General features: G+C 34.7%; 1 protein-coding gene across 1 annotated transcript in view; it reads right to left on the bottom strand.

Annotated features, from left to right (window-relative positions):
- Positions 1–2,242: 2,242 nt before the first annotated feature.
- The window catches only part of IREB2 (iron responsive element binding protein 2), a 49,073-nt gene continuing 39,098 nt past the window's right edge, over positions 2,243–12,217 (bottom strand). Inside the window, exons 19-22 of the mRNA XM_065905966.1 lie at positions 9,322–9,469; positions 9,115–9,237; positions 6,066–6,251; positions 2,243–5,342 (exon numbers count right to left, since the gene is read on the bottom strand). Coding sequence (XP_065762038.1) covers positions 5,232–5,342; positions 6,066–6,251; positions 9,115–9,237; positions 9,322–9,469 — 568 coding nt within the window. The 3' untranslated portion in view covers positions 2,243–5,231. The remainder of the gene's footprint in view (positions 5,343–6,065; positions 6,252–9,114; positions 9,238–9,321; positions 9,470–12,217) is intronic.

Genomic DNA, 12,217 nt, shown 5'->3' with positions numbered 1-12,217 from the left:
GGTCTGCATCTGCATCGCTGCCCTGCAAATAGGGTCATCAGTACCATCTTTCTAGATTCCATATATATGGGTTGATAGGCAATATTTCTCTCTTTCTGACTTACTTCACTCTGTATTAATAGGCTCTAGGTTCATCCACCTCATCAGACCTGACTCAAATGCATTCCTTTTTATGGCTGAGCAGTATCCCATTGTGTATATGTACCACAGTTTCTTTGTCCGTTCAACTGTCGATGGACATCTAGGTTGCTTCCATATCCTAGCTGTTGTAAATAGTGCTGCAATATTTGTTGTTTCTACTTTTCTTGGGATTAAGAGATGGGAATGAAGATCAAATCTGGAAGGTATGGTGAGAATTGGAAGAGACAGGACTGCTAGATCCACAATTACTTCCTCTGGCAAGCATCTTTCCACTCACTGCACCTTTCTCATTTTTAAAAATTTTATTTTTTACTGCACCTTTTTTAGAAATACGTTTTGTCACTTGCCTTTTTCACTTTAAACAAGATTTCCTTGTCTTTAAGAATATTCTTACACATAAGTCTTTTGTCCTTTATGAGCCTTTTAGATACACTGCTTAGTCATACTACTGGGTATGAGAGAATGAGCATTTCTAAGGCTCTTAATACATGTTTTTTCCCAATAATGCCAAAACTGGATACCATAATGAATAAAGCTCCAATCTGATAGACAAGAAATGTCATTATCACTGTAGTATTAATTTTTTTCCTGTTCCACCCAGCCACTAGGACACTTAGGTAGCGGCTCTCAAAAAATTCAGTGAAAAAAATTGGAGTGAAACAAAATGAAAAAATGTGCAGGGTGATATTATAGATATGATTTTATATTACAAGATATCCTATAAAACATAATAGCCCACTAGTTTCATGATACAACTATATACCTACATTGTTAAAATGCTAAAAATCTAGTGCCATCACATGAACACAAAATTCACAGACAGTCAGTATACAAGCAAGTTTTGTGGGGATTACATACACATCTGCTTCTACAATAAATGTTCCATTTTTGAAGTATACAAAACACAAGCTTTATAATCTATTTTGGAAAACTTATGAGCCAAACTCACATCAAATCAAAACAAGCTGAAGCTAAATTATTTTATAATGAAAAAAAAAAAAACCTGGCATCAAGTGGAAACCATAAATTAACAAAGCACAACACTGGTGTTGCACTAGGCTTCCTTGAACTCTGGGTATTCAAACTACACCACGTGCCTGTCTCTGTACTGAGAACACAATTTTTTTAGAATACTGGAGTCCTTAGAAAGCTCCTAATAATGTACCAATTTTAATTTACAAATATCAAATTTTAACAAACTTTACTCATGTAGGTTGCTATTGAGGAAAAGGGCAGATATTTTTAGACCTGTGGGCAACTGACCATATTTACAAAATATTCATCGTAGAGACTCATGGTCCTGGCTCCCTGCTCCAGATGACCCGTGGGTGCTTCATCAGTGCTGATGAATAGCCAGTGGAAGGAGGAAGTGACACCATCACCTAGTTCTAAAGCATGGAGGCTCATGCAAACATAGAACTTCCATCCTGCATCTATCAAGAAAAGGCCCTTTCCTCCAGTAATACGCAACTTTGTAGCATGAGATGAATTCAGTTCTAAATGTTCACTTTAACATAAATTACCATTAAACATAGATCTACAGTATGAAGGTTATGTTCAAAGCAATTTGTGGAGGGTCTTATTCATTAAATCTGTATTTTATATATAGTTGTACTAAAGCGCTTTAAGGGGCATAGACAAATGAGAACTAGAATCAGTAGGTATGAGCTACAAGCAGGCAAGTTCAACTTGAAATAAAATTTAACCATCAAAACTCAGTCAGTGGGCTACCAAGTGCAGTACAGTCTCCCATCTCTTGAATATTCAAGAAAGGACTGCCCAGTTAGATGATATTTGTACAAAGGATCCTGCTTTGGGTGAGAGATGTCTTTTCAACTCTAAAATGTGGTTCTATGAATCTAAGTACCTATTAGAATGACCTCTGAATCAACTTCAACTTAATTGTTTCCTCAAGGCTATCCCTATTGCAAACTTTATCTTGGCTTTCATTCTCATTTAGCAGTCATATTGGGAATAACTAATGTCTGAACAGCTAGATAACATGTTTGAAGAGAAATGTCTGGATGGCATCTTATTTCTTCTTAAGTAACAGTATTTTACTTTCAATCACCACAAAGTATTTTATAACAAGAGTCAAATATGTGATAATACAATTTTCTTTATTAAAAATAATTTACAGCATCAGTAACATATACACAATTGTCATCAACTGAACTTTGCCTCCAATATATTTCTATACAATACTTAACATTACTGAACTTAAAACTGTTATACTGTTTTGTTGGCTTTAAATAAGACAATGATTTATAGTTGCTTAAGTGAGATATATGGTTTCATAATGACATACTATGTGTAAAATTGATAAACATCGGCACTATCACACTTCAGGGGAAAAGTCACTAACGAAGACTAAGTCCACCTCCTTCCCCTCTCTTTTAGTATTCCAAATCAAACTAAGATAGGGTCAACATCCAGTATCTTAGCACTTCCTCCTAAACCTAAAGGCAAAAGAACGGTGTCTTTTAATTGAACTAAGAAAAATGTCAGTCAAATAATTTCTCCTCATCCTGTCACTTAACACTGAGAAGGTGAATGCACACAACACTGTTTCCCTATGTGTAAACCACTAGAATTTGACTTAGGTCTTAGCTGTGCTTTTTGTCCTTCAGTACCAATGAAGTGTGACTCCCAGTGAAAACTCAGCACTTTGCTAGAGGGATTCTAATACGGCTCATTCAAACGTCAGCCCGGAGACACAACAGAAAATAACAGCTGTATCTCGGAAACTTTTTAGGTATACTAATGGCAGTTCAGTGACTCGATGACATTTTCATCAACTAGCAAACCCAAAGGCATGAAATATTGCAATGGTATGTAGCATAATGTTTCTTAAAATATGACAAAAATGCTCCAGTTGATAATGACTTTTGAAATTGTACTGTTTACAGCGCTAATTTGCTTCTTTCATGGGCCTATCATATTTCTTCCCACAATATTTGTCTATTTTTTTTAAAACACAAAATTATCTAGACATAGTCAATAAAGGAGATATGAAAAAACAATAAAAATCAACAGGTGCCACAGTTTTGCAAACACAATTTGGCTGGAGGAAGAATTACAGGTGCACTCAGGGTCATATATCCACGACTCTCTTCCCCAATTGATAGCCACTGCTTATCAAGTTTTTTGGTTCACTGTATATAAACAAGAGATTTTAAGAGAACCTTGATTTTGTTCCTGAAATACAAGATCTGCTTGTACTTTTACTGGACTAGGTAGACTGGAAATGTAAATGCTTAATTTATAGCTGGCTAGCTTCATCATCTCTTCATTTCCTGGATCTGCTGTTTATGGTGATGCCCAGGCCTCTGACCATAGGCTACAAATTGTATTACAGTATGGCTTAGAAATAATACAGATGTTTTCCCCACATACAATCTGGATTATCATTTTCTCAAAAGCCTATAACTGATATTTTAACATTCAACTTGTAAATTCTCCAACTTTAATTCATGTTTTCATGTAAATTAAAAACACATGCACTGACAAATACACAGCATAATAAAATATCAAGAACACAATATGACTTGAAAGTACCAAAGAAAATACTTATAAAAATTTTAAATAAAAGGGAAATCATTTTGCCAAACTCTAGTCCATCTAATTGTCTAAACACACACAGAATATTTTCGAAAGATTGTATGACTGATTACGTGCAAAGTTCTCAGTGGCCCTTACCCACTGGTTTGGTAGTTTCAGCATTTTAGCTTAAAACAATTTATTCTGTGCAATGTAAGCTAATTCTGAATTGCAGTAACTTAACTAGGTCATATGATGATCTCTATGTGGGGGGGGGGGAAGTCACTACAATTAACTTTCTGCCTGCTAACTTGAACTTCTTAATTTTTTAAAAAAGGTATAGGACTTTCGGAATTAATCATCCAACCTTTTCTTAAAAGTCACCAAACTTTTTGTTAACAGAACATTTGATGTGGTAAACAAACATGCATATAGAGAAAATATGGTATTCAGACAGCAATAATTTAAGTGTTTTATCCTAACGGTCAGCAAAAGCATATATAATTAATAGTATCATGCATCCCAGGTGAAATAATGATTCAAAATGACAGGAAATTGATTCATATAATTAAAAAGAAACCAACATTTAAAAAATGTTTAGGGTTGAGCAACCATATAATCTAGGGTGGAAAATTTAAAAATCTAGAGGAAATCATGTTAGTGTTTAATGATTAAATAAAGTTCTCCTTAGCAACTGTAAATGAGTGTGGAATTTTGGTTAATGATACCTAAAATATTAGGTTATAGAAGTTACAGTATCACATAAAGTGAGCAAAGTAATCTAATCCAATTAATATAATGCCATCTGAGACTTGCCAGGGTGACAGGAGCAAATTAATGAAAAAATAAGGGCTGCATATGTGGTACATATTTTCACTGCTAATACATGGTGCTACACAATCAACTGTATTCTGTAACAGTCCACCTTCAGATGTGGAGGAAAGCTTGGCTGGATTGGACAGAATGATTGTGTCTGGGGCAAGTTCTATCCTTTGACTGAGACAGGATAACCCTGGCTTATATTACAGACTAAGAATGCCACTATGTCCAGCTCAATTCTGGAAAGGAATGAACATATCTGAAAGTTCATTTATAAATCAGATTTCACCTTCCACAATTTTAGAATTATCTGGCTTCTTAAATTTCAATCCGCTACTCTTAAACCAACAAACAGTAGTATACAGTTTTATAGGTGCAAAACTAAACAAGAGACTTCAGGAAGGTTATTCATATAAGAATCTTCAACACAAGTTCAAATTCTGCTTTTATTTACAAAATGGTCTGATAAAATAGTCCCCCTTACTTATAGGCCTCTTCCACAACACACTTCACACATTGATTTTAGCAATGTTAATAGCACCATTCGTATATTATTTAAAATCGAGATTTCATTTCAGTCACTACGTTGATTCAAAATCATTTACATCCATGGATGAGATAAGTGGGCATACTGGGACTATCTGCAGCTCCATGGGAAGGATTCCTGGGTCCAGCACAAAAGGCTTTGTTTGCAGTCACCAGTTATGAAAGGTATCCATGGTGAGTAGATACTATGAGAATTTTCGTGCCACAAAGTTTAATAATCCTCCATGTTTGTACAATGTTATCTCCACATCATTTTCAAACGAAGCAATCACGCTGAATACTTTTCCAGTGCTTGTCTTTAAACAAACAAAAACATCTCACATGAGTGGTAAAATCTTGTAATGTTACTTAGTGGTTAAGACCATTTGTCTTCATATTCGATGACTATACTTATCACATATTCTGTCTGAGAAACATTTCTCTTGCTTGAGAAACAACTAAGATACTTAATTATAGGCTTCACAGTTAAGTAGAAAAACAAATATTTTCATCCCTAATTCTAAAGAACAAGTACTGTTATCACTTAAAAGTATTAAATCATTCAGATTTTGACTTACTAGTTAGGGATGTTATACTAATTACTCATGTTCATTTTGTTAAAAATCAAATATTCATTGCATATAATCTGCTACTCGTTTTCCTTTTTTCTTAGTTGTAAAGGCTGTGTTACTCTAACCATGAACACAACTCAGGCTTCTAACTAAGTGGTATACATGCCTGGCCTAAAAATTACAGTAGCACAGAGAGCTGTTAATGAGGAAAAGAGAGTTGAAACATGTAACTGGAAGTTCATGTTTTCTTTTTTCTGGACTAAGTATACATGTTCTCTTTTCCTCAGAGACCAACTATATTAACACAGGTTTTAAGTACAAACAAAATAAAGCCTTTTTAAACTACAATTTGTTTACTAGCTGACATTAGTATATAATTTACATAAATTGTTTATTACTCAGTTTACAACCATCTAGTTAAATATGTAGTCCTGTACATGATCATATATTTGAGAAATTTAGGTATACCTTTATATTTAATACAACTCCAGGAGACAGTTCTTCAGGAAATGTTAAAGAAAATGTTTCTCTGCCAGAGAGGCCCAAGGAATCTGCACTTTCTCCTGGAAGGAACTGAAGTGGAGCTATGCCAATTCCAATCAAATGATCTTTGTGAATTTTTTCATAACTTTCAGCCAAAACAGCTTTCACACCCTGTAACAAACATGCATTTTATTTCCTTCATTTATCTCTGAAAATTGCTTTACTAGACAATTTTAAAGGGGAAAAAACTCGACTTTGGCTTTTCTGTAAAAACTTCAAACCCATTACCCCATATAAAGGTCAATGTTATATCAAAGTATTTAAAGAAACCTTTTACAGATTATTTTCCTGTATCTCTAAGTAGCTTCTTAATTCCTTCTAACTGCCCCTCTGCCACTCCAGGATTAAGTACTGCCAGTGCCTACCACATACTAAGTGTTCTCTATAACTGGGGGCAGTTGCTTGAAACTCAAAAAGGGCTCAAGAAGATTTCTGTATAATTATGGTAGATCTAACACATGTGTTTATCAACAGTCCCTCTTAAACTGCCACTAAAATAAGGGAATAAAGAAGTATAAGCCCACAGCAACAAAGAGAACAGGATGTGCAAATTCTGTAAATATTTAGAAAACAGATGGGTGACTGACTTAGCAGAGAATGTTGAAACTACAGACTGACTAACTGAAATTAGAGTGATACCCAATCGAAGATTTGAGTCACTCTGCAACAAAGAACCTAGAAAGGACTCAAGACTCAGAGGCATAAGGTTCTCAGAATACTGGGATACTAGTAAGAAGTCTATAAAAAGAAGATCTCCAGCTCAGTCCCCACTCAGAAAGAGTGGAGGCTCTTCTTTGGAGAAAATAAGCTGAAGACTTGTGTTTCTCTACTTTTTCCCATAATTATCCTCCTAAGGAGCCTTTTAAAAAAAAAAAAAAAAAAAAAAAGACATTTCCCTTCTAAACACATCTTTCTCCTAATTGCCCACCTCCCAAAATTTAACCTCACAAAGATACTGTGTATCTGTTTATGTATATATATGTGTGTGTACTTTACACATACCAAGAGTAAGATTTTGTTTCACCCCTTGAGAGTGCATCACCCTGTAGAGGAGGGATAGTCTGGACTAAGGAGGAACACTAGGCTCGCAGGAAGGTCTGAGAGTATTATCAGACATGGGGCAGGAGTAAGTCTGTTTCCTCAGTGGGTCTCCTTCCATGAAGAAACTGCATGGCCTCAAGAGAAAATATTTACAGATACTGATATACACGGCTCTCTCGATGAAAAAGGGAGCTTACTATTAGTAAGGCCGACTAACAAAACCCAGCCCACAATCCCAGCTTGTAATCATTTTTTTAAACATCTAACTGAATAGATATAGCCAAGGATCAACAACTATATGAGGAAAGTCTGAAATATTTAAAAAAAAAAGGGGGGGGAAGGCTAAAAAAGTTCAGAAAGACAACTTATAAATAATTAAGATTCATGATGCAGGAGATACCTCCTTTTTACTGAGCTTTGCCAATGGTGGTTTTTTGTTGTTCTCTTTTTTTTTTTTTTTTTTTTACAAATTGAAGTTTTGTGGCAACTCTATGTCAATCAAGTCTACATTTTTCCAAGAGCATCTGCTCACTTCATGTCTTTGTCACATTTTGATAATTCTTATAATATTACAAATACTTTATTTGTTGTAGTGATCTGTGACAAGTGATCTTTGATGTTACCATATGACTTGCTGAAGGTTCAGATGATGGTCAGCATTTTTTATCATTACTGTATTTTTAAATTAAATGTACAATTAATTTTTAATTAAATGTACAATTTTTTGGATACAATGCTGTCACACACTTAGTAGACTACAGTATAGTGTAAACATAACTTTTGTATGCACTGGGAAATAGAAAAACTTGTGTAACTTGCTTTATTGTGATAACTGCTTTACTGCAATGGTCAAGAACCAAAACTGAACTATCTCTGAATTATGTTGATACTTAAAATTATTATCTTACAAAGATGAAAGAATTAGGCTTATTCCTACAACTCCTTAATAGTATCTACATTTTAAGGAGGGGGAGGTTAAAGATTAAAAACAAATGACTTTTGTATGATTATGATAGCTATGAAGGCTGTATCTTGACCAGTCTTTTTCACAAATACAATTGTTAAGAGAAACACAGTATGATAAGAAATGGCAGAAAGCACATATCACATGACTATTCTCTCCAGCAGATCCCCTATTTGCTCTTCAACAAAGAAATGGTCTCAAGACAGAGTCTTTTAGCAGATAGCTAGGGACTATCATCCTCTATTTGAAAACAAAAATCTTGGCCCACTATCTCTAAGTCTGTTAACCCTTCATGAAGCAAATCAGAGAAAATTAAATGAAAAAGGGGCAAGTAAAACTACCAATGAGTGTAAATAATTATTATTATAAAGCAGTAATTTGAGACAGAATCTCCTTTCCCTCTATGTATTTTCACAAATAATACCAACGTAGTTTTAATCAAATTCAGAGAACTGAAGTGCAGCTAGGGGCTTCGCTGGTGGCTCAGCGGTTAAGAATCCCAGTGCACACGGGTTGGCCCTTGCTCCGGGGAGATCCCACATCCCAGGGGCAACTAAGCCTGTGCACCAAGTGCGGAGCCTGCGCTCTCGAGTCCTCATGCTGCAACTACTTAAGCCCCAGAGTCTGTGCTCTGCAAAAAGAAAAGTCACAGCAAAGAGAAGCCCACACACAGCAACTCGAGTACCCACCATCTGCCACAACTAGAGAAAAACCATGCACAACAACTAAGATCCAGTGCAGCTAAAAGTAAATAATAATAAAACACATAAATAAAACCTAAAAAAAATTTTAAAGCAACTAGTACAATGTATATAAGATCACCAAAAAAAAAAAAAAAACAACCTATAAATGAGATCCAAGTAGACATAAAAAGTCTAAATAAACAAAATAAACGTTGATAGAATGTTACTGACAAAAAGGAATATTTAAAACTCTTTGAACTTAAAGATAAAATTTAAGAAGCAATACCAGCAAGTATGGTCCTTTGGCAGCCCAATCTCTTGAATTTCCTGAACCATATTTCTTTCCTGCTAAAATAATCAGTGGGATACCTTCTTTCTGGTACAGCTCTGCAGCCTCAAATACATCCAGCTGTAGATTAAAAAAAACATAAAAATTTTAATACAAATTTTAAACTAGTTAGCAACTGCTTAAACACTCTGTGTACAACCTTACCGTCTGTCCTGATGGAAAATGAATTGTTTTGGGAGCTGGTTTTCCAATAAACTTATTAAAAAGCTTGATATTTGCAAAAGTGCCTCTTGTCATTACAGCATCATTACCTCTTCGGGCTCCGTAAGAGTTGAATTCACGAGGGGTAAGGCTGCAAGAAAGTCAGTTTTTATTTCAGGTGGAAAATAATCACATTACTTAACTGTAAAACATTTTAAAAAACCACTTTTTTATTATGAAAAATTTCAAGCTTGGACACAAGTAAAGAAAACAGAATGCCTAGGACCCTATTACTAAACTACAGTAATTAGTTCATGGAATCTCTTTGTTTCTTCTATAGTCCTCCTCTATTAAGACTGTTTTGAAGAAAACTCAAGATATCACATTTTAACTGGACATGTTTCAGTTTGTTTCTCTGAAAGATATGGACTTAAAAATACTACCTTGATACAAATAAACAAAACCTCCAAACTTCTTAGTATTAGCTAGCCAGTAAATATTCAAATCTCCCTGGTTTCCCTCTTTAGCTGTTGGTTTTCTCAAATCAGATTCAGCAATGTTTTGTAAATTCATTCAGCTTTCTCAAGTCTTCTTTTTTTATTATCTGTATGTTCCTTCTCCCTCTTTGTCCCCTAATATACTTTATATAAAGAAATGAGGTCATTTGTAGTACAGTTTCCTATATCTAGACTGCACTGACTACATCACCACACTGTCATTTCATGTTGTTTTACCTCCTGTATTTCTTGTTAACCAGATGTCAAATCTAGTGACCTGCTAAGAGTCAGGGTTTTTATTTTTGCAATGATGCTTTATAGGTCTTACTTCCATTACTTCCAGGATACCCACTTCACTTTCTGAAATGCTACCAGAGATTGACCATCATCATCTAGACTGCACTAGGGACTGCAAAATGATGATGTTGTATTACTATTATTTCTTCATTTTTTAAGCTGGAAAACCTCTATAAAGACAAACTTTCCTTCATCAATGATTTGGTTATACTGAAATACATTCCATACAGAAAAGCCTTTATTGTTAAATAATGAGATGGTTCCTCATCATCTTCCAAAGGTAACTTGGGTGTTTTTAATTTTTTTCTTCTAGTATCATTATGAACTCATGGATTTAAACATAATCATTATGTTTCAGTCCACTCCAGTTATTCTTTATTGATGCTCAACATGTCCCATCTTTGAGCAGTGACAGGTTTCAAGTTGGGTCCTGAGACCTTCTGACAGAAAGCCTGGTAGTTTCTGACAGTTCTTGCTCTTTCTTGGTTTAAGACACAGAATCATCTTGTACACTTTCCAGTTGCCAAATCTGGAATCAACCATTTCTCCAAGAAGAACTGGTTGCTTGTACTAAGAATTGGTATTTAGACAGCATAATCTGTGTGCTGTGGATGTTCTTTGCTACTGGATTGGTCACTATATAAATGAACTTTTAAGGACAAGAGAAAACTAGGTATAAGCATCTCAACAACAACAAGCAATGTCCATCTATCTTTAATTTGCTCTTTTACGTTAAGACAACAACTGTTCTTCTAATTTAAACATCTTACCTCAGGATATGCATTTAAACACTGGTGATGGTTTGAGTGTCTTTATTTTTTTTTTTTTCATTTATTTTTATTAGTTGGAGGCTAATTACTTTACAATATTGTAGTGGTTTTTGGCATACATTGACATGAATCAGCCATGGATTTACATGTGTTCCCCATTCTGATCCCCCCTCCTGCCTCCCTCCCCATCCCATCCCTCTGGGTCTTCCCAGTGCACCAGCCCTGAGCACTTGTCTCATGTATCCAACCTGGGCTGGCGATCTGTTTCACACTTGATAGTATACTTGTTTCAATGCTATTTGAGTGTCTTTAAAAACAAAAATTCAAACTGATGACTACTGTATTAACTATGCTAAGAAATCTGTATCAGAAATTTAAAAAAATGTAAAAATTTTGTATTTGAGAGTAGTGACTTTTTTTGGGGGGTGGGGGGAGATGGAATCTGTATCACAATTATGACTAAGATGGAAATTACAACCTACTAAAAAATATTTTTGGGTGAAAGAAAACTTTTATTTCTCACCATATAAACAAAACTGTATGTAAAACAATCTGATTTGTTTTCACTAAATCACACCAGAGTTGCTATTAGCAATTTCTACCAAAACGTGTTTTAATTCACACCAAACTACAATTAACTAGAAATTCAAACACAGATTTCACAACAGGACTAATGAAATTATAATAAGAACTATGCAGTATTACATGTCAAACCAAGCTGTCAAATGTAGCACTGATTTTTATAAGATATTTTCAATGAAAACTGTCATATGCATAGCTCAAGCATCAAAAAGCTAATCAGGCAGTGGTACCACAAGCTCTACCTTTAGCAAAATTTTATCTCTGGTGTCAAAACAATTCTTTGAAGAGGGAACAACTCTTATGTTATTAACCATGTAGCAATGAAACAAAATCTTTCTAGTTTTGGATTTATATATCCTATGTAAATGATTTTTACATTCACATTTATTATTCTTGTGAAATTTTTCAGTTCAAGAAGATCAAGCCTAGCCTATGCATGTATATCTTAGAGCCCCAAATACACATTTAAACTGTGCAGTCCAACAATGGAAGATGGTTGGAGTCATCAGGCTTTATTTGGTAGGTGAAACCAATTAGACTTTTCAACAAAGTAGCACTGAAAAAGAAAAATCTTGTTTCCAATCATTTGTTTACTTGAGGACAAGGGCTCAACTTAAGATAGGAATTTCAAATTCTAAAGTTACAAGCAAAAGCAAGTACAACAGGTATCCCAGTTATTGCTTAGGTCAAATACACTGACAATCAGACACCCATGATAGCATATAATTTATAAACTCTGGATAAAGGAACATG

The sequence above is a fragment of the Muntiacus reevesi genome, chromosome 15 (assembly GCF_963930625.1).
Source record: "Muntiacus reevesi chromosome 15, mMunRee1.1, whole genome shotgun sequence".
Lineage (NCBI taxonomy): Eukaryota > Metazoa > Chordata > Mammalia > Artiodactyla > Cervidae > Muntiacus > Muntiacus reevesi.
This window is presented reverse-complemented; position numbering and strand designations above follow the sequence as displayed.